A 23311-nucleotide genomic window follows, 5' to 3' on the forward strand; every position below is an offset into this window, starting at 1 on the left:
CCTGGAAGAGACAGTCTTTCCAGGGTCAGCAAGGCCCTCAGATATCAAAGCATCAGAATATGGAAAATAAAAGGCATGGTTCATCGAATTCTCTCTAGTTTTTAAAAAAAATCAGAACAAAATCTTGAAAGCACAATAGTTTGAAGACATAAAAAAAATAAAGAAGTCTTGTCAGTATACCTTACCATCTTAAACAAAAAACCTTTTCATAAACCAAAATGATCTATCAAAAGATAACTATATTAGAGCACTCATTTCCAACTATTACTCCTTCCTAAGTACTATTTTTCTGCTACAAAATGACAAAAACGTCTATTTTGCACTAAAATATAGAAAATGCTTGGTCCAGATTAAATCTCAGATAAAATCACATTAAGTAGCTTGGGGACATACCTTCATTTTTGATATTAAAACAGAAACTGAAAAATCACATATATTCTTAGCATAAATATAAGTCCTGCTTAAAAAAAAAATAGTCCCATGATATTCTATTTAAATCTGTGTTCTGTGAAATGGAGCATATATAGCTCAGAGAAAAGAAGAATTTATTTGAATTCCTGAATAGTTGGGTTCTTAGAGGACTGTAAAGGAGGAAGTTGGACTGGTGTGCGAGAGCAGGGTCACGGTGAGCTTAGAAATTCGAATTTTTGAGAATCCGTTAGAAATCTGAATTCTATCCTGGAGGCAATGAGAGTGACTGACAGATTTTAACGAAGTAGAGACTGGTCATATTTGCATGTTAGAAAGTATAATCTGGTGGACAGTAGATAGTACTGGATGGTAGAGGTGAATAGATCGAAACCAGAAGTTTTTAAAATTCAGCAGGAAAAAAATATGCCCTTAAATGAAATCGTGGTTGGATACATAATAATAATAAATAGGGCAGATAATTTGAAAAATATAAGGACATGCCCTCAATACTATTTTTTGACCAAATTAATACAGGGGAAAGAAGAGAGGAGAATGATTTAAGAATGACCGACTCCTAGACTACTAAGTGAGACCAGATGTCAATAATCTAAAAAGGGAAATATAGGCAAGGCAAGATATTTTGGAAGAAAACTGAAATTTACTTCTAAATAAGCTGATGTTGAGTTTCTCTGGAAAATATGTTTGCTCACTCAAATCATAAACCTGTTCTCCTTGCCTGCCTCTATTACAGAGGCTAAATCCAAATACTCAATTTTATTAGTCTCCCTAGCAACCAAGGTTACCACGTGACAATCACCTAGCCAATGGCATGGCCAAACACATTGCCCTTTCCCATTTCTGCCTTCCTCCTACCTTGGATGTGAGATGTATAGAATCTCAACAGTCACTTTAAGAACATAAGGTGACAAGCATGAAGCAAATACCAAGGAAATCCCTTAGTCCTTGACTTTAATAGTATTAGAGTTGAAAATCTATGCCATAACTGTCCATCTCCTCTGTTTTCTTAAGTCACCTAGGAAAACTTGTCTCTTTTCTGGCATCCAAATGCATTCCTAACTCCACCCTCCACTTGATTAAGATTTCTGACGGTGATGTCTGGAAGACGTTGAGTGGGCTTCTGCCCCCATGTCTCAGATGCACCCTGATCGTCACCATCAGGACTGCATGAGACTGAAACCACTGATTCTGGTCAGCTGGAACTCTGTCTCAGAGCAGTCACTGTGAGTGTAGCAACCCAGGGACCAGGCTGTGTGGCATACAAACGCTAGTTTGGTTCTTAAACCCAAGGTCAGCTGGCTTCACCGAAAGTGTCCTGAGTGCCTTATTTAAAATGTAGGCCTTATCCTCAGTGATTCCCATCTAGCAGGTTTGGAGTAAAGCCCAGAATCAATCACTCCTCTTTGTGATTCTGGTGACTGACTAGGGTTAGTCTATCATGATAGCATCTGAACTTGACTGGAGAGCATCACTTGCAGATTTAATGTTATATAAGTTTACCGTATCTCACATTCCTACCATGTACAAAATGCAACTCCATCCATGTGCTAATCCTATTCCATGACACTTTATTCTTTTTCTCCGTTATCAATCCTCACGCTGCTGTGTTTTCCTCCCAACAGTTTAAATGTGCCATCAACCCTCATTCTGTTTGAAGAACAAAAAATAAAACTCCTTGCACCCTCACCCTCAAAGAACATACTGTGTGATCCTACCTAAAAAAATGGGTAGGATCCTACCTAAATGAATACTGGCTTTTTTTTCTTTTTAATTTTTTTAATGTTTATTTTTTGAGAGAGAGAGAGAGAAAGAGACACAGTGTGACAGGGGAGGGGCAAAGAGAGAGGGGTCCACAAAATCCAAAGCAGGCTCCAGGCTCTGAGCTGTCAGCCCAGAGCCCCATGCAGGTGCCCCATGCAGGTGGGGCTCGAACCCACGAGCAGTGAGATCAATATACTGGCTTTTTCTAACAACAGACTAATTCCTTTGCAATTGTCCCAAGGGATGGCATCCTTTCCCAATGCCCCATGAAACACAAGGCCTACAATTAAAGTTGCCACTCTTCTAAATCCCCAGTGTCGATTCATTTGTTCTTCCATGTGTAGAAATATCTTGGCTCCTAACACACAACTTACTTCCCTAGATCTAGGTTCATGAATCCATATTCATGGAAGACTTCAGTTTGGGATGTCAAAATCTTCTCTAGCCCCACACCTAGTAATGTTGTATACGTTTAATAGCCATGTGAAAAGGTTAGCCGATAACTTAGCTTTAAAATTGATGCCTCATCTTCAGTAAACTTTATTTCCCCACCACCTCAAAACCAATATGGTTATAATATTATCTGGAACTATTGTCTTAGAAATTTCAGACACCAATATTTTTCTACTTGACCACAACCTTTCATTGAATGTCCAGCCGGCTGATGCTCTCACTCCTGTGACCACTGCTTTTTCACTTCTATAGTGATTTTATAGAGCTCTTTTAAGTGCTTACTAAAAACCTGGCATTTGTCTTCTGAATATTTATCATGGCCCATCTACATTGGCCTTTGTCCCAGTATATGGATCACAGGTAATTAAGGAAATGGCTTTGGTTCCCAGGTCCAGAGATGCAGAGAAAGGTCATGTCTGAAATGATAGCAGAGTCCTATTACAGGCGATATCAAGTCCCAGGCACAACCCCAGCATGCTCCTGTGTACATGTGTAATGCAAACAAAGCTTCAGAGCAGCGGCCAGTTCCTAATTTTCCTTGCAATGAGGCAAGTCCAGCCAACAGCTGACCTCATTCCTTATTTTCTTTCGGGTTGATTAAGCTAGCCTGAGCAATAAATAGGACTAGTTGGGGATCATTTAGTTTGGCAGACCTCAGTTTCTGCAGAAACTATAAAAATGGGATATATAAAGATACTGCTAAAATGATCACAGTTAGGGACTAGCTGCCTCAATAAAAATCAAGCATAAGCTGGTTGCTCTCTGGACCCGGGAATACCATGCAGGGTACCAGAAGAGAGAGCATTAAGGGAGACTGAGTGGTACAGTAGTCAATAGTTAAGTCTGTGCTGCTTGTAGTCAACAGTGTATTCTACACTGATACATTGCTGCCCTTCTGTTAAAGCCAATAAACGTTATCTTCTGTTGGCGAAAAGACATTAAGGTTCATACTTCAATTATTTTCTTCTAGGAACAGGTGGAGGTTACCATCCGCTCCTTTCAAGTTCTGCAATTCAATGTATCTATATTTCAATTTATCATATAGTGATTTCTTACCTAATATAGACTGAGAACTGATAATATAAAGATGAAAAAAAATTTTTATGTGTTCCAGTGTGGAAGGGGCTGTCATTGGCTCCTATAAAACCCTACCGTGGTCCAAGTGGCAAGAGACACATTCTTATAAACACTCTTATCAGACCAGCAGAACTGCTGTTCAAAATCCAAGCATAAATCAGACAGCCTTTATCAAGATTCCTTAGTCTCCTTTTAGGTAGACCAACTCATCTTTGCTGTTCTTGAAATATAATTTACACAACTACCATACTTTGTACAAAATTAGAACTTAGAAGCCTCTCTACAAAATAGCTATCTTTATTATGCTATATCATACTACAGTATAATAACATTTAAAAAGGAAAAATGAGGGGCGCCTGGGTGGCGCAGTCGGTTAAGCGTCCGACTTCAGCCAGGTCACGATCTCGCGGTCCGGGAGTTCGAGCCCCGCGTCAGGCTCTGGGCTGATGGCTCAGAGCCTGGAGCCTGTTTCCGATTCTGTGTCTCCCTCTCTCTCTGCCCCTCCCCCGTTCATGCTCTGTCTCTCTCTGTCCCAAAAATAAACGTTGAAAAAAAAAATTAAAAAAAATAAAAATAAAAATAAAAATAAAAAGGAAAAATGATCTATCAACTACCTATAATCATATACATATGATTCTTGTTTGAATATCAGACTAAATTAATTTCATCCTGACCAATGGATAATTTTCACATTAAACTGTTCTACTGAGACCAATGTGCATGGTGAATTGAATATTATTCAGTTAATATAATCAAAGGGCCAATAATGGATAATTTTTTTAGACCTGATATATGTGGCTTATTGATCGAGTTGTTTGTCTCAAAAGAAAATAGATTATAGCTAATATCTTTCTCCATTTGTGTCTTTCAGTGGAAAAGTCAAGTCCATTCCCCAAGAAGACAATTTCAACCCTATGGAGGCCAGCTTTCACTTAGTCTCCTAGAAGGCGGGAAGCTCTCCTGGTGATTTAACTGGCCGTTTTAATTTTGTAACATTGCTACAAAGTTTCAAATCTGACACTAAATTACCCCTTTAGCTCTCTATAGCATCAGAATCGGTGGAAAAATAGACTATTTTCACTTCTAGCATAAACCTAGACATTGTTATACAATGTAAAATAGCCCACTTTAAAACATCGGGCCAAAAAAAAAAAAAAAAAAAAGCAAAGAAAGAAAGAGTAGATGAAAGTCATTACACAATGTTTAAATTGCACTGAATTTATATACACAATAAGGATCAAAATGAGAAAAAGTTCTTACCATTTGCAGGCAAACAGCCTGAACTGAAAGATATATCATCAATAGCTATGACTTCATCTTGTTCAGGAGTTGAAACTATTTGACCTTGAAAAACAACCTGCACAAGAAAAACAAGATGAAAGCACAAAGCAAGGAACATCACTGTCTCGAAGTCTTACAGCACAGAGCCTACCAATAAAAAACTTATCACTTCCTAGAAGCATTTTGGTGACCATTTCCAATTCCAACTGGAAAGAGATCTAAGCATACACTCTTAAGGACAAGAAAATGTAGTCATCCATGCATCTCAAATAGTATACACCAGCTCTTTAGTATTTACCAGATCTTGGACCCAGCTGCCTCTTGATCTCTGGTTTTTTGCCATTTTGCAACTGTGTCCCATTTCCACTTCTGGTTCTCTAAATTTTGCTCACAGACTTGGATGTCCTTGTGCTATATCCTCCTGTGCATTTTCTGCTATTATATAAACAAAACTTGGGACAGTGACTGGAGATGGTTGTTCAGCGACTTCTTATTAAAATGAGTGAACGTGATACTGGGACATGAAGGCAACCCAAGTATGCACCAAGAGGAAATACTCTGGTATAATAAATCTGAGAACCTTAGAAAGAAACTACTCTCCAATTTCCTAGTTATTTAAATCCGTTGAAAATTGGTGTGTGGGTGGAGAGTTTTATCCCAACCTCACTAATGAATACCAATGATGTTTGAGTCTTAATCCATGGATGCATTAAACTTGTGGGCATTGTTTAGCCTTGTTTATGACATAAACATCTTATTATTTCAAAATGTCAGCACTGTTTTTTAACTTAACCATTAGTCTGCATACAGTGAATACAACTGACCCTAGGAGATCATTTTGCTGTGGTGCATTCTCTTTTCTTTCCTATACAACATGATGTACTGATATATTTCCTTTCAAACCAGATGTACTAGATTATTAAAAATATGATGTGAAACACCCACAACCTATCGAGTAATGGGTCAATATGTAGCCCTAAGAAAGTCAACTTTTCTTCACATAAAACAGAATGACCACGTGACTACTTGTAAAGCAGGGCCATGTTGGAAAAGACCTATCAAAGATTGCTGCGTAGGCAAAATCATCCACTTGGTATCTAAAAAGGTGAGCGCTGGATATACATTTGAAATAGAAAATTTTGAGCAAAAATAAATAGAATGGGAAAAGTACTTGGCAAACAGTAGTAACCAACTCCAAATGTTTTCACTCCAGATTTGTGTGATCTCTGGTAGAGACTAGATCTTTTGGGGAATACATATATGCAAGTAGGTTAAGTGTGACTAACCTTATACCACACCTAGAAGACAAGAGTTACAAAGAGTTTAGTCTCAAGGTTTATTTGTAGCACCCAGCAGATCGTTTGCAAAATCCCTTCATAGTACATTAGTATCAGAATCATGAGTACAATGGGAGAGTTTTGCAAGCATACTAACTGATACTTTCTCAGTATGTATTTTTTCTCACTACTTCAGGAATTCTCTGTAAACCCAACTCCTAGGTTTATAGTTTTAGTCATTCTTTGACAGTTTCTAAAAATTTAGTTTGTAGATTCCATTTGGAAAGAAAATTAGTGGATTTTCTTTTCCAACTTAATGCTTGAACATTATTTCTGATGTTAATATAGTTTTGGTTACTAGATTTTGGCTACTATTTGTTTTCAATGTTTATTTATTTATTTTGAGAGAGACAAGGTTGGGGCAGGGGGGTAGGGGCAGAGAGAGATGGAGAGAGAGAATTCCAAGCAGGCTCTAGCTTTCAGCACAGAGACCAATGCAGGGCTCGAACCCATGAACCATGAGATAATGACCTGAGCCGAAACCAAGAACCAGATGCTTCACTGACTGAGCCACCCAGATGTCCCTGGGCTACTCTTCATCATGGAATAATCTTATTTTGGTATTGGTGTAAGATTCAATGAATGACTTTGGTTATGTGAATCTAAGAGTTATACTTCAACCATTTTGCATCCCTTTTGTGACCTAATTTATAAACATTTAAAATCATGTTGCAATTTTGCTTTGCTGTTTCATAAAAAGCTGTTTCAGAGGGTAAGAAAGGAAAAAAAAAAAAAAAGACTGCTATATAGGAATGGTTTTATGTGAGGGCAGTAGAGCATAGTGATTAAAGTATGTATTTGGAACTAGACTAATTGGGTTCAGGTTCCAACTATACCACTTAATAACAACAGGACCTTGGAGAAGTTATTAACATCTCTGTACTTCAGTTTTCTTCTTTGTAAAACTGTACTGATAAAAAATAATAAATTTTTACCTATATGAAAAGATTTTCAAGGACAAATGAATTATTACATGTATATCAGCATTTAGTATATAGTTCACATTAAATAAGTATTAGCTCTTGGGGCGCCTGGGTGGCGCAGTTGGTTAAGCGTCCGACTTCAGCCAGGTCACGATCTCGCGGTCCGTGAGTTCGAGCCCCGCGTCAGGCTCTGGGCTGATGGCTCGGAGCCTGGAGCCTGTTTCCGATTCTGTGTCTCCCTCTCTCTCTGCCCCTCCCCCGTTCATGCTCTGTCTCTCTCTGTCCCAAAAATAAATAAATGTTGAAAAAAAAAATGTTTAAATAAGTATTAGCTCTTATTGTAACACAGTTATTAAAGTATTTAAGTATTAAAGTATTTAAGTAATAAAGTATTTATAAAATATTTATAAAGTATTAAGTATTACATGAATGTTTACAGATTTCCCGTTGGATACATTCCTTTGTTCTTGCCAAACTAAGAACACACCTGTAGTAGCCATATTTAAAGAGAGAAGCAAACATTAAGTGTTAACTCATCACCAGTCTCTTCCGTCTTTCTCCACACTCTCCCCACAAACCCATCAATCTTCAGGGTTTCAACTGTCACCCAGGCTGATAAAACACAAATTTATATCCCAAAAGTCAACCTCCCCCCTGAGCTCTCTGCGCATATCTCCACAGACTTGTGGACATTTTTACCAGATGACACAAAGTCACTTCTAAATCATAATGTTTTTCCCCTCAAACTGGACGTGTCCCTGACTCCTTTTCTCTGACAATGGCACCAGAAGACTGCCACTTTTCAATGCTCAGAACTCCAAAGCGACTTGCAGAACCACTTTCTCTTCCAGCCACATCTCCAGGCCATCAACACCTGTTAAGCTTTAAGCCCTCTCTCCACTCCATTCCTACTTCTACTCCTGTATCTTCACACCTGATCTAATGAAAAGGCTTTTAAATTACCTTCTCGCCTTCAATTCTCTCCATCAGTTTGCAAGTATGTATATTTGTTTGATTCAATTAAATTATATGTTAATTCTGTCTAACTGAAGTAAAGTTAGAGGGAAAATTGGCTGCCATTTGAGCCCACTGGTCCAGCAAGAGGAAATGTTTTTCTTAGGGAGAACATTATTTCTCCAAATGTAGGAAATTCACCATTGGGTCTGTGTAGCTATAAAACATAAGACCTATCGGGCATAACTTGATACTCTAGTTAAATATATTTAAACAGAAAGACATTCCAGAGATTTTGGCTGGGATCCTGAAAAGAAGGATGCGTTGAACTAGCTCAAGAAAGTGGAACCTCGAGATCATGTTTTTTAAAAAGCCAGAGATGTGGTTGGAAGCCATATTTGCGTATGATAGCTGTATTTCTAAGAAAAGTGATGCCTTCCATTCCTTGTTTTCCTCAAAACTTTGGCAAATACGTTTTTCCAAACATCTACCTCATTTTAACTGTTTTAGGGGAAATCAAGAAAGAATAGCAAACTAGCATATAATGAAGTTAGAAGTTGGGCAACATCACAGAAGTCAAGTATGGCCTGCACTGGTCCAATAGTAAATAGGACACAAATTGCTTTCACGTGAAACATTTTAAGAGAAGATGGCCTCTGAGGGAGGCAAGGGGTCAGCGCTCAAGCCACTTGATTTAAATTCTCGATGAAACTTTGACAGTAGCGAAATAACAGACATAAACTGACTTGAATGACACTCGTAACTACATGAACAGAAACTCTTGTAGTTGTATTTATTGTATTAGACTTTTCTTAATTAGTAGTGTACATTCAATATAATTATCAAACGTGTGAAACAGAAAAAGATGAAAGTAATTTTTCACCATCATGTGTTCACATAGTAAATGTTTTTTCTTTTTCTTTCTTTTTTTTTTTTTTTGAGAGAGAGAGAGAGCATGCACAAGTGAGCAAGGGGCAGAGAGAGAGAGAGGGAGAGAGAGAGAGAGAGAAAGAGAGAGAGAGAGAGAGAATCCCATGAGGTGCAGAGAGAGAGGGAGAGAGAGTGCAGAGCCCAGAGTGGGGCTCGAGCTTACCCGATGTAGGGCTCGAACTCACAAACCGTGAGATCATGACCTGAGCCAAAGTTGGATGCTTAACCGACTGAGCCACCTAAGTGCCCCAATAGTCTTAAATTACAAGGTAAAATGCCTCAGTTATGCTTTAGAAAAGTTTGCGAGTAGAAATTTTTTTCAGTTAATGATTTGTATCTATTTTTATGAATAACTTCTCTTCTGTCTGTGTTAATAAAATGTACTATTTCTGAATAGGACACTGCTAAACACCCTTTGGCGTGTCTAAATGGAATATCAAAGAACTGACAAGCAGATAATTGCATATGAAAAAATGTTGCAGCATTTTTTAAAAATCAGGCAGTAGCTTCTCATTTAGTTTAAGAATCCAAACATTCAACTTGAAAGCCACGGTCAGGGATGCACTTAGTAGTACAGTATTCCTTCCTTCCTACCCATAAAACTAATACTTGAGCTCTTTTCAAGAACAAAGAAAAGGAGCGTGAGAGAAGGTGTCACTTGCATCTGAGCCCACATTTCTGCTACAGGTTGAGCGTGGTTTATTCTTTGCTTCTGCAAATATTTTAGGACAATAGCAGAATTAACTGCTTAAGTCTACAATTTTGAGTAATGCAATTGCAGTCAATCAGCAGAATAATGTTTAATAATGTTTTATCCAACACAGCAGACAAAGGAATGCTTAATGAATCACATGCAACGTATTTAACCAAATCTAGAGGTTGGATTTTTTTTTCTTTTATAAAGCCTTATAATGCTTTAATATGATAAAAAAAAAATTTATCATGGCTCAGTGAGTAAATGATTGAGATGTGAAATCACACTATACTGGGTTCTAATCTGGATGTGATTTAATAGGCTATTGCACTCTCTAAAGCTCATAATCCTCATGTAAACAGTGGGGTATATTATAATTTGGATTCAGAGGACTGCCGTGAAGGATCAATAAAATAATATACACAAAGGACTACGTAGTGCTTTACACATAGTAAGTGCTCAGGAAATACTAGATGTCATTATTCCTTAAGCACCTTCTGAAATTTTCTTCGATGCTGCTATCTTTGTTGACTAAATGCATAAACACCATTCTTTGTTTATGTAGCAGTATTCCCTCAGAAATGAACGTGCTTCAATTTTATTAAGGGATGAACTTAGTACTTTACAGATAAAGGTGATAAAGCCCTCACATGGCAGCTAGATCCAGAGGCTTTTTCAAAGGAGGGTTTTTTTTTTTTTTAATGTTATTTATCTTGAGAGAGAGACAGAGAGAGCATGAGCAGAAGAGGGACAAAAGAGAGACACAGAATCTAAAGTAGGCTCCAGGCTCTGAGCTGTCAGCACAGAGCCTGACATGGGGCCCGAACCCACGGACTGAGAGATCATGACCTGAGCAGAAGTCGGACGCTTAACCGACTGAGCCACCCAGGCACCCCCAGAGTTTTTTTTCAGAAACCCCTGCTAAGTGAGGGTCTAGCTGAAACTAAAGTCTCTTACATGGACATTTCTAAAGGAAAAGCACGAATGGCTTTAAAACTGTCAGAGGCAGCACGGAGAAGAAATTGCAGAAAGCAGAAGAATTCTCAGAGGCTTGTAAACTGACGAGGCAGCAGATATTGTCTGGAGATGCTGATTACAAAATGCCCTCGAATAAGCCTCTTGCTAAAGCTGTTCAGGACCAAGCTTTGAGAGGGTGTCGGGCAGCATGAGACACGCAGCACATCTCTGTGGCTCAGCTAAAAAAAAAGCATGTGAACCTCTGCTTCCCTGCTGACAGGAGAGAACTAAAACATACCTGCCATCTTAAGGACTGGTGTAGCCCAAGGATCCCCAGAGAGTCATACGGCTTCCCAAGTTTTACAAAGCCTCTAAGGTAGAGGCACTGTTTTCATATCAGCAATAAAGTATTTTGGCAAACAAGTTAATATATTGCACATGCATCTGCTTTCGTTGGAGCCACTGCTGTATTTTAAAGCACTCAAGTGAATAACCACACTGCCTCAGCTCCAGCTGAATGGCCCTGGAGGTGATATATTTGGGAGTTTTAAGTTTTATATCTAGTGGCTACACATATTTAATCATCAACCCCTGCAATGTGCCATTTGGGAACGGATAGCTGTGAAAAACGAGGAAGTTGCTTTAAAAGGTTTAACGCTCAAGACTCAGCAGGTTCCAACTCTAGCCAACATCCAAATAAATCTCTGTTGGGCCACTCACTAGTAAAGACCCTGACCTTCAGTTAGAGACAGAGATAAGAAGGCACAAAGCTTGGCAAAGATAGGTTAAGACTCTTTTACCATCCACTCTGTTTCAAAGTTGGAAAATATGTGTAAATGCTGACAAGGTTCATACACAGACAAAATTCCATTTCTGCCATTCAGGTGTATATGGGCACACAGGCAGAGGGGACTTCAGCAAGTCCACCCTTTAGCATCTAGTCAGTGTGACTCAGTCCCCTCAAAAGCACTCTTGGCTCTACTCTGTTGCTTTGTTGTTGTTGTTGTTGTTGTTGTTGTTGTTGCTTTTGTTGAGAGAAGACAGCCATAGGGGAGTAGGAAGAGAAGTGTTAAGAAATAAACTAGAAACTTCTCTAGTGGTTAATGACACCTGAACATCCACGACAAATTAGATGCATTACTGGTACTCAAGGCTCTCATTCTGCACACACACCCTCAAAGCCAGGAACACATAGCTTCTCTCCCACATGCCTATCAAGAATCTTCTCCTTGCAAACCATTTATCAGATAAGGGGTTAATACCCAAAATGCATAAGAAACTCATACAACTTGATAGAAAGAAAGAAAGAAAGAAAGAAAGAAAGAAAGAAAGAAAGAAAGAAAGAAAGAAAGAAAGAAAGAAAGAAAAGATCGCCCCCAACACACACAAATAAAATGGTTAGAGAACATCACTGGAAACATATAGACATCATTTCAAAGAACACATACAAATGTCCCAACAGGTACATGAAAAGATATTCAGCATCACTTATCATCAGGGAAATGCAAATCAAAACCACAATGAGATATACTTCACACCTCTTAGAATGACTGTTATCAAAAAGAAAGAGATAATGTGTTCACAGGGGTGTAAAGAAACAGGAACCCTAGTTCACTGTTGGTGGGAATGTAAACTTGTGCAACCATTATGAAAAACAGTATGGAAGTTCTTCAAAAAATTAAAAATAGAACCACCATATGATCCAGCAGTCCCTTCTAGGTATATAATCAATGGAAATGAAATCACTATCTCAAAGACATATCTACACTCTCATATTTATTGAAACATTATTCACAGTAGCCAAGACATGGAAACAACCCAAGTATACATCAACAGATGAATGGATAAAGAAAATTTAGTGTATACATACAAAGGAATAATTTAGCCAAGAAAAGAAGGAAATCCTGTCAGTTATGACAATATGGCTAGACTTTGATGGTATTATGCTAAATGAAATAAGTCAGAGAAAGACAAATACTCTATGATTCACTTATATATGGAATCTATAAAAGCCAAATTCATAGAAACAGAGAGCAATTTTTTTAAGAGAGAGAGAGAGAGAGAGAGAAGCAGAGGGAGAAAGAGAGAATCTTAAGCAGGCTCCACGCTCAGTACCAAGCCCACCATGGGGCTTGATCTCATGACCCTGAGATCATGACCTGAGCTGAAATCAAGACTCAGATGCTTAGCTGACTGAGCCACCCAGGTGACCCCCAAAAGAGTTGTTTTTAGTTGTAAGGGTCTGCATGGTGTGGGAAATGGGGAAATGCTGGCCAAAGGGTACAAACTTCCCACTATAAAATGAGTAGGTTCTGGGTATCTTATAAGCAGCATGGTTAATATAGCTAATAATACTTAAGAGAATAGAAAGTTGTTAAGAGAATAGATCTTAAATGTTTTTACTGCATGAAAAAAAATTGTCATTATGTGATGTTGATGGATATGTTAACTAACTTTATTGTGTTAATCATGCCACACTGTAGGTTTATCAAATTATCACATTATACACCTTAAACTTACACATATATCAATTATATCTCAATAAAGCTGGGAGAAAAGTCTTTTCTTTACATGTACTAAGAACATTCCCTGAATCCCACCTAGTGCATCCTGAGTGTCCCAAGTGAGTCTTTGTTAAATTAATGAATTGGTCATTCACAGGAAGACTTAACTGCCTAATGGCTTAAGATACCCTGCCCAACACACACCAATATACCTGACTTCAACAGAGTGCAAAGTTCTAATGACAGAATTGTGTTTCCAACCATACTGTTCCTCTGAAGGCTTATCATCTGTGTGTCATTTAACCATCCACTAAGTGATTTTCTTTGATCCTCTTTGGATCCCCATTTAGTTTACAAAAGCCTGAAATTTCAAACTCCAGGGAATTTATGACAGATCAATTAAGAAAATGTACCATTCTCATATCTAACAATACAATTTTGTAATAGAAATCCTGCTCATTCTCCCATCCTTCCTCTTAGCCACTCAAAATAACTGAAGTTAAAATTCAATCCAATTCAATCCCTATTCTTAAGCAAGTGCTAAATCCATCACATATCAGATGATTTTCTACTCTGTATCAAAACTATAAAATTGATTACTATACTATTCAAATAATAGATTATAAAGGAAACCTGCTTTAGCCGAGTTGGCTAAATTGGCCTGCAAACCAGGTTTAAAAAGCAAATTCATTCAGAATAAAATGCTTTAAGATCCTGTTTTTAATGGGAATTTTTTCTTGGCTTTCCCAAATGTAAAAATATGCAATGCTTTACCAAGAACTCTGGTAATAATCATTAGATTATAATTTCCACCATACATAAGTTTTATTAGGCTGCATAAATAAGTTTGTCTTTTATGGGCTTGCTTAGGCTTTCACTCTCAAAATTATTTTGGAAAATAAAGGCTGTATTGAATAATTTGAGACTAACCATGAAATGAATATGACAATTATTCTACTTCAACAGCATTTGGAATTAGTATTTAAATCAAATAGTCTATTTCCTCATTACACAATATAACCCCCTTCTCTCAAAAGCATGAGAGAAGCCGAGAAGACAAGTAATTCTTAAGAATAAAATGAAAAGAAAGAGAAGGTTGGAATAGTAAGAGAAATATCATTAAAAATTTATATTTTACTGAAATATTAATATGTTAGTAGGTATCAACTCTAGTTCTTATGCATGTATTTAAAATCTTCCTTTAAATTTTTGTAATGTTTATTTATTTTTGAGAGAGAGAGACAGAGACAGAGACAGAGTGCAAGCCGGGGAGGGGCAGAGAGAGAGGGATACACAGAATCCGAAGTAGGCTCCAGGCTCTGAGCTGTCAGCACAGAGCCCGAGGCGGGGCTTGAACCCACGAACTGTGAGATCATGACCTGAGCCGAAGTCGGACACTTAACCAAATGAGTCATCCAGGTGTCCCTAAAACCTACCTTTAAAAGTGTTTTTTAGGGTGACTGGCCATCACAATATCCTAAGACTGCTTGGTTTTGGTGCTTTAAAAGTCCTGGCAAATCCCTCAGTCCTTGGCCAACTGGGGCAGGGGTCATCCTACTTTTAATTCACCTACCGATAAATATCTGTATTTTATCATTTTTCCTTCAATGATAAGGTTAGCAAATATACCGCACATACCTGAAATTTCTGGTTGCTCTGGATGCTCATGACATTTCTCTCCCACTGATTCTGGAGCCCAGCTGTGTTTTGCCATAAATGCCGAACGGGCCCACCACATGTAGTTTGAAGGCCAGCCCTTAATTTGCCACCCACTTGACTGGAGAAGTAATAAAATGTAATCTGTGAAAAATAAGGAATGTCCAAATGATTATAAAACAGAAGTTCCCAACTGTGAAAAGTATTGAAAATTCTGCGTGTTTTCAAATACCTGACAGGCATGTTGGATATTCGTGGGAAGAAACACTCTGCTTCTTAAGTCTGAGGAAGTAGAATCCACCTTGGAGACCAGTGACAGGAAGTGGGCTGTTAGCAACAATAGTCAGCGTGTTACAGTCAGAGCAATCCTTGGCAAACTTATTCAGCACACCATGCAAAAATTCAGGCCCATATGCACATTAGGTCAATATATTTCTGTTTAAAGAATGAAACATGTAACCCCATCATCTGCTTTTGCAAATGATCTGACTGATAGTTTTACTTCATTAGGTAACCCAGCAAAATAGCTCATTGTGATTATATTCCCTATAACATTATCATTGGCTGCAGTCCACAACCCAATTTATCTCCTGTAACATAGAAAGTTAGAGCCTTGCAAAGATGGTATCCAGGGAGAACATGATACTGGGACTGCCCACCAAAGTAAGCAATTCAATGAAAGATGCAAAGGGGTTCACTGTTTGCTGTGATTTTCTCTAGAAAGAATTGGATCAAAGAGTCGTAGCTTTCCCCAGGATCATAGAGAACAATGCAGAGCCCTGACGTTCTCCCGCATAGTGCGGTAGGGACTATGCCAGCGGACGGTTACTGTTTAGAAGACCATAAAATAAATGTAGAACATTCCCTGGGCTTTCATAAATTTCCACAGTGCCTGACAAGGTTATAGTGTGTAATTGGGGAACCGCTGTGTTCTACTACTCTATTTGGCGTTTTGCTATTTGTCAGAAGGAATGACAAAATGATATTCATGATTATGACAACCTATCTACTGAGTTATTCATGGTAGTTTAAAGCTGGATTGGAAATCAAATTTAATTATCACATCGTTGTGAGAATCGATAGCAAAATTAAGAAACCTAAAAAACCTCTTCTTCTCTACACCTATTCCAAAACTGTACCCTAATTAAGTAGAAAATAATGACATTAATGATTGTTATAAATATGGCCAGAGGCATAACTGACGTCCCTGCAATAACGGAAAACCATCCTGAGGATGTATTCCCTGGAATAATGACATAAACATAATTTAGATGAGCTGCTGGTATCACAGTGATAAAAGTGGACAATTACTAGTTGGCTCTTACTTCATTTTCAGAAGGTAAAGCAAATGTCAAGCAAGTAAATAATCAACTAAGCATATGAGACATATTTATTTTATATTATTATTTACATACAAGTGTTATGTAAATAATATTAGCAATGCAAATGGTAATAGTATTCAACAGGCCCTAAGTTATTATTTATAAGTATTCACCTATTAAAACCATCGATGAGATACACAGAAAATTTTCATTTATCAAGGAAATTACTTGGGTAATTTTCATTTATTATTACTCGAGATAAATTTTCATTTTTCAAGGAAATTACTCAATTACTTGAGTTTGGGCTTAAAAATAAGATTTGACTCTATTAAACAATAGGCTAGCATTTACAATAAAATAATAAATTATTTCAATACTTAAGTAGCATGTTTTATAAATATAAAGTACATCATTTGGTACATAACACTGTAAATTATTCTGTATTTTGTCAAAAAACCTAAACACTCATCTTCAGGTTATCATAAAAAGAAAACTTTGAAATTCAGAAAACAGCTTGAGATCTTTTGACACTTATCGAGTAATAAACTTTCTTTTCATGGTTGAAAACAAAAACAGCATTCAAAATGCACCCAATACCAATATCTATTTTCTACCTTCAATTCCAATTTAGTGGCAATAGGAAGCATTTTTTGAAATGCACACTCAATTTTCCCTTGCTCCCTATGGTGAGTATAGAATTTCTTTAATTCATAGATGAAGATGTTCCTCAGGGACAAATACCATCTTATAGAAAACTCCCTCTTGTTTTCCATAGGACCTTAGTCATCATGTCTACGGGTATAAAAGAAAGAAGCACATTTTTGGCAGCATAAGTTTTACCCACATGTCCCATCCTTCATCTTATACCCCCTCCTACTGCTGCGTCCGACCACTGAGAAGAGACTTAAGAAGCTGATAACCAAAAATGTATCCAATGTTTTCTGTACACACCCCTCTCCTCCCTTATAGTAGCCCTATGAGCAATCACATCACACACATATACAAATATAATTGTCACCGTTGTAAATTGTCTATTAATCTCTACCATATTCATTTCAGTTTGTTGATATCATTCATAAATTCCCATTTTATACCTGCATCCATAAAAGCCACTGCATACCATATCTTTAAAACGTATTTCAAAGAATCTCATGGCAAATTGCTAATTATTCAAATGACAAAATAACAATAGTGTCATTTTATTGATAATGTTAAATGTTTATATTAAAGGGCTTTCAAAAAAAATTTTTTTTTTCTCAGTTGCTGGGTAAGTGTTGGAATAAAATCCTAACATAACCCAAGATTGATGACCAAAAAAAAAAAAAAAAAAGGAAGTATATAAAATATGAAAGCAACAAAAACCATGAATCAAGCCTGCAGGGCTAAATCCAGTAACTTCGGCAGTGCATTTCACCAGCCTTGATCCTCAGGAAAAGATAACGTAGAATTTTCAGTGTCACTGTCTTCAACTATTATTGACAGCAGCCTTGCATTTCTTCCTTTTCCCAAGTTCTAAGTGATTAATAGGAATGCGTGGGAGCAGAAGGAACATAAATCCTACTGGCATGTTACAGAGTAACCAACTGGCTCAAAGGAACTTAAAAAAAATTGAGTATTCTGACAGTGAGATAATATCAGTTCTCAAGAACATTTCCCCAAAAATCAGTCTGCAGGAATGGATCATCATGACAAGGTCCAAGGCCCGAAGCAAAGGTTAAAGCACCAAAACTTTTGGAAAGGCAAAAGTGTTTTCTTCTATGACAGAAATGTGGCTAAGTTCAGATAACAGAGAAGAAATAATAGTCTTCAATATAAACTGCTTCAAGTTGTTAAGTTCTATGTGTTAAATTCTCTTTCCATTGAATCATAAGTTTGTCTCATACCTGCTTGTTAAACTAACAAGCTCATCACAACCACATAATATTTGCTAAAACTGTATCTCCTAAAGGATGTCCTCAAATACTAATCTCTTAAAATGGCTGGCAACGTATAACTGAATGCAGCCATATCAATTTAAGCCTGCCTCAGTGATCAGGAGCTAGAGGAATCACTTTAGTGGATCATAAAACTTGATTTTACACATGAGGGTGATGTTAACCAAAATGCCAATGAAAATACCCCTCAGAATTTACTCCTCTGTAAAGGCAATGGGAAAAAAAACTCCCCCCCCCCCAAAAAAAAAAATGGCCATAGCAAGGCTTAGCAAACTGGAGAGCTTTTATTGAAGAAACAGTGGAATCTCAGTAAAAACAGTGAGTTTTATGGGTTTTCTTTTTAACTCGTCTTATTCCCGTTGTCCACTTCCAGCTCCAGAACAACTTTGAGAAGTAGCAGCCCAGCATGGCATCCACAACAATAAGCAGAATAGAGTTAGAGCTCTGTCAAACCTTCATTACCAAATAATTGTCATCATTTGACATGTGTGGTATTTCCTGAAAGACCCCACTTACAAGGCTGTCTGAAATTCACCCTATTAATACCTGGTCCACCGAAAAAATTCTTCTTTGCAAGCAAGCATTTGAGCCAGTTGGTCACTCTGTGACATGCAGTAGATTTATGTTCCTTCTGCTCCCACGCATTCCTATTAATCACTTACAACGTGGGAAATGGAGGAAACCCAAGGTAAGTAGTTTAACTGTACATTTGCCTGAGGCTGTGGATAATAATAGTTGGGGCTTAAGTAGGCTAACCAAAAAGCTTAAAGCAAACTCTGAGGAATGAGATGTCACATAGGAGCTTTGAAATGCTCCTACTTTTCCTGTAAATCTAGATAGACATGTTCATGCACAGGGCTGTACACATGCTCTGGAAAGACCTGAAAAGGCCCTCTGCCCTCATCTCTGGCTGACTTTGGGGCTCTATGAAAGCAGAAAGTTAAAACTAAGACAGAGTTGTGAACTTCCTGGTTTTACTGAAGGTGCATCCCAACACGCATACAAAGTCCCTCAACAAACACTGGGGGATTTATTGATTCCAGGGATGTAAGGAACTCTCTTTTCTTTTCTTTTTTTTTTTTTTAATTTTTTTTTAACGTTTTTTATTTATTTTTGGGACAGAGAGAGACAGAGCATGAACGGGGGAGGGGCAGAGAGAGAGGGAGACACAGAATCGGAAACAGGCTCCAGGCTCCGAGCCATCAGCCCAGAGCCTGACGCGGGGCTCGAACTCACGGACCGCGAGATCGTGACCTGGCTGAAGTCGGACGCTTAACTGACTGCGCCACCCAGGCGCCCCTCTTTTCTTTTTTTTAAAGTTTATTTATTTATTTTTGAGAGAAAGAGTGAGAAAGAGTACAGGGGAGGTGAAGAGAGGGGGAGAGAAACAATCCCAATTAGGGTTGGATCTCACAAACTGTGAGATCATGACCTAAGCCAAAATCAAGAGTCAGATGCTTAACCGACTGAACCACCAGGTGCCCTGGAACTCTCTTTTCAATCATTAACTGACCACTAATCTGACCATGCAGAGAATTTAGTGGCTACACATGAAAAAAAAAAAAAAAAAGACTACAGAATTGGTCTAGAGAAGTCACTAAACTAAAAAACAACAAATAAAACAAACAACTATAACAACAAAATGTGAAAGGGAGGAAGCAAGACTCTCAGATTTGCCATGTTATACTGTTTTAAATGTCCTGGGGCGCCTGGGTGGTGCAGTCGGTTAAGCGTCCGACTTCAGCCAGGTCACGATCTCGCGGTCCGTGAGTTCGAGCCCCGCATCGGGCTCTGGGCTGATGGCTCAGAGCCTGGAGCCTGTTTCCGATTCTGTGTCTCCCTCTCTCTCTGCCCCTCCCCCGTTCATGCTCTGTCTCTCTCTGTCCCAAAAATAAAAATAAAATAAAATAAAATAAAATAAATGTCCATGTTGCAAAAGAAATTGTGAGAAATGTAAAGAAACAAGAAAATATGACCCGTGCAGTAGAAAAACAAATCAATAGAAAGTGTCTCTGAGGAAGCCAAGGCATTGGACCTACTGGATAAAGACTTTAAATCAGCTATTTTAAATCTTTCAAAGAGCCAATGGAAACCATATCTAAAGTACTAAAAAAAAAACCCGTATGAATGATGTCTCACGAAATAGAGAATATCAATAAAATAGATGATTGAGAACATCAAGAAATATAAACCATAAAAATCAAAAACTAATCATTGTAATTGGTTGTTATAATTGATAAAAATAAAACTTAGAATTCACTGTTGATGGGCACACAATATATAAAGATGTGCTTGAGGCAGTAAAGGTATGGAAAATGGAGATAGATAAGACAAATTTCCTTAATATACTACTGCAATTAAATTGGTATGGATCCAATCTAGTTTGTTGTAATCCCTAGGCAGCCACTAATAAAATAATTCAAAAAATACATAGTGAAAAATTAAATTAAGATGATATACTACAAAATATCTGTGTAACAGAAAATAGTAATGGAGGAAAAGGGTAACAAGAAAAACAGGAGACAGACAGAAAGCAAATAGCAACTGGCAGCTGTGAAGTCCATCTTATAAGTAATTATGTTATATGTAAATTGGTTAAAGTCCCCAGTCAAAGCTCCAAGGTTGGCACATTGTATAAAAGTATGATCCAATAATATAATTATCCAAAGAGGGTGAAAATAAAGGGATATGAAAACCATAATATACAAATAATAACTAAAGAAGATCTGGAAATTCAGGAAAAAAATGAACATGCACAAAAAGATTTGCCATTAGAGACAAACAAGTACAATTTATAATGATAAAAGAATCAACCCATCAAGAAAATATAATAATTACCAACCTATGTTCCTCAAAATAGAGCCTAAAGTATATGAAGCAAAAGTCAATAAAAACAAAGCGAAAATAGACAATTCAACAATAAAAGTTGGAGACTCCAGTACCTTACATTTAAGATTGGATAAAATACTTAGAATATCAGTAAGGAAATAAAAAACTTGAGCAACATGATACTCCTCTTAGACCTAACAGACATATAGAACACTCCATCCAACGACAGCAAAATACATATGCTTCTATGGTGCACACAGAATATTCTCCAGGAATGACCACATTTTAGCCATAAACCAAGTCTCAATATATTTAAGAAGATATGAATTAAACAAGTAATGTTCCAACGTTTTTATTTATTTTTGGGACAGAGAGAGACAGAGCATGAACGGGGGAGGGGCAGAGAGAGAGGGAGACACAGAATCGGAAACAGGCTCCAGGCTCCGAGCCATCAGCCCAGAGCCTGACGTGGGGCTCGAACTCATGGACCGCGAGATCGTGACCTGGCTGAAGTCGGACGTTTAACCGACTGCGCCACCCAGGCGCCCCACAAGTAATGTTCCAAAGCCACAATGGAGTCATTTGAGTCAAGAGCAGAAAGAAATGTGGGAAAATCCCAAATATGTGGAAATCAAACAACATACTCCTAGGAACTAATGGGTCAAAGGAGAAACCAGAAGAGAATTAGAAAATACTTGAGATAGGGGCACATGGGTGGCTCAGTAGGTTAAGCATATGACTTCAGCCAGGGTCATGGTCTCCCAGCTCCTGGGTTTTCTCTGAGCTGAGCCTGGAGCCTGCTCTGACTCTGTGTCTCCCTCTCTGTCTCTGTCCCTATCCTGCTCGTGCTCTGTGTCTCTCTGTCAAAAATAAATGAACATTAAAAAAATATTAAAGGGGAGCCTCGGTGGCTCAGTTGGTTAAGGGTCCAACTTGGGCTCAGGTCATGATCTCACAGTTCATGAGTTTGAGCTCCCTGTTGAGCTCTGTGCTGACAGCTCAGAGTCTGGAGCCTGCTTCAGATCCTGTGTCTCCTTCTCTCTCTCTGCCCCTCTCCTGCTCACACTCTGTCTCTTTCTCTAAAAAATAAATGAACATTAAAAAAATATATTAAAACAAGAAAATACTTGAGATAAATAAAATTGAAAATACATTGTATCAAAATGTATGGGACACAGTTAAATCGGTGCTTAGAAATAAATTTGGAGCTCTAAATTACTAAACTTAAGAAAGTTGTAAACACAGTCTAACCTTCCATCTTACAAAGCTAGTAAAAGAAGAGCAGACCAAACCCAAAGCCAGCAAAGGAAGAAAATAATAAACATTAGAACAGAGCTAAATGAAATAAAAAATAGACAACAGAAACCAATTAAACCAAAAGTTGGTTCTTGGAAAGATCAACAAAATTAACAAACCTTTTGCTAGACTGACTAATAGGGGGACAAAAGGACTCAATTTGCTAACTGAAGAGTCAAACAAGGGTCAGAACTACCAACTTTATAGAAATAAACTGTAGGGTAATATCATCAACATTTGCAAGCCAACGAATTAGATAACGTAAATGATATGGACAAATTCTTAGAAAGACACAAACACTGACTCAGGACCAAAACTGACTCAAGAAGAAATATAAAATCTGAATAAATTATAACAAGTAAAGAGAATGAATCAGCAATCAAAAAACTTCCCACAAAGAAATTCTCACTCATGGCAGGATTCACCAGTGAATTCTATAAATCACTTAAACAAGAATTAAAACCAATACTTCACAAACTCTTGCACAAATTGGAAGAGGAGAGAAGACTTGTCGACTCTGTGAGGCCATTATTACCTTGGTATCAAAACCAGCCCAACCTATGACAAGAAAACTATAGATTGATAACTCTAATTAATATAAATGTAAAAATACTAAACAAAATACAAAAAAGCATGCAAGATATGAAATCATGCAAGATATGAAAAGGATTATTCACCATGACCAGGTAGAATTTATCTTAGGAATTTAGTTAGCTCAACATATGAAAACCCATCACTATAAAACACCACATTGATGATCAAGGAAAGGCCAAAACCACATGATCGTCTCAACAGATGCAGAAACACATGTGACAAACTCTCATGATAAAAACACTCGATACATGAGTCACAGAAGGGAACATCCTTACCTAACAAATTACATCCACAAAAAACCCTCACCCGACATCATACCTGATCGTAAAAGATTGAAAAATTTCCCCCCTAATAGGAGTAGGATAAGAATATCTGTTACT

At 37.7% G+C, this 23311-nt stretch overlaps 1 protein-coding gene across 1 annotated transcript in view; it reads right to left on the reverse strand.

Moving 5' to 3' along the window:
• The window catches only part of MALRD1 (MAM and LDL receptor class A domain containing 1), a 784828-nt gene that overhangs the window by 753361 nt on the left and 8156 nt on the right, over positions 1-23311 (reverse strand). The window contains exons 2-4 of the mRNA XM_086714806.1: positions 15189-15283; positions 14939-15100; positions 4981-5077 (exon numbers count right to left, since the gene is read on the reverse strand). Of these exons, the coding sequence (XP_086570932.1) occupies positions 4981-5077; positions 14939-15100; positions 15189-15283 (354 nt within the window). The remainder of the gene's footprint in view (positions 1-4980; positions 5078-14938; positions 15101-15188; positions 15284-23311) is intronic.

The sequence above is a fragment of the Puma concolor genome, chromosome B4, assembly GCF_028749965.1.
Source record: "Puma concolor isolate L17-30 chromosome B4, mPumCon1.1.hap2, whole genome shotgun sequence".
Taxonomy (NCBI): Eukaryota; Metazoa; Chordata; class Mammalia; order Carnivora; family Felidae; genus Puma; species Puma concolor.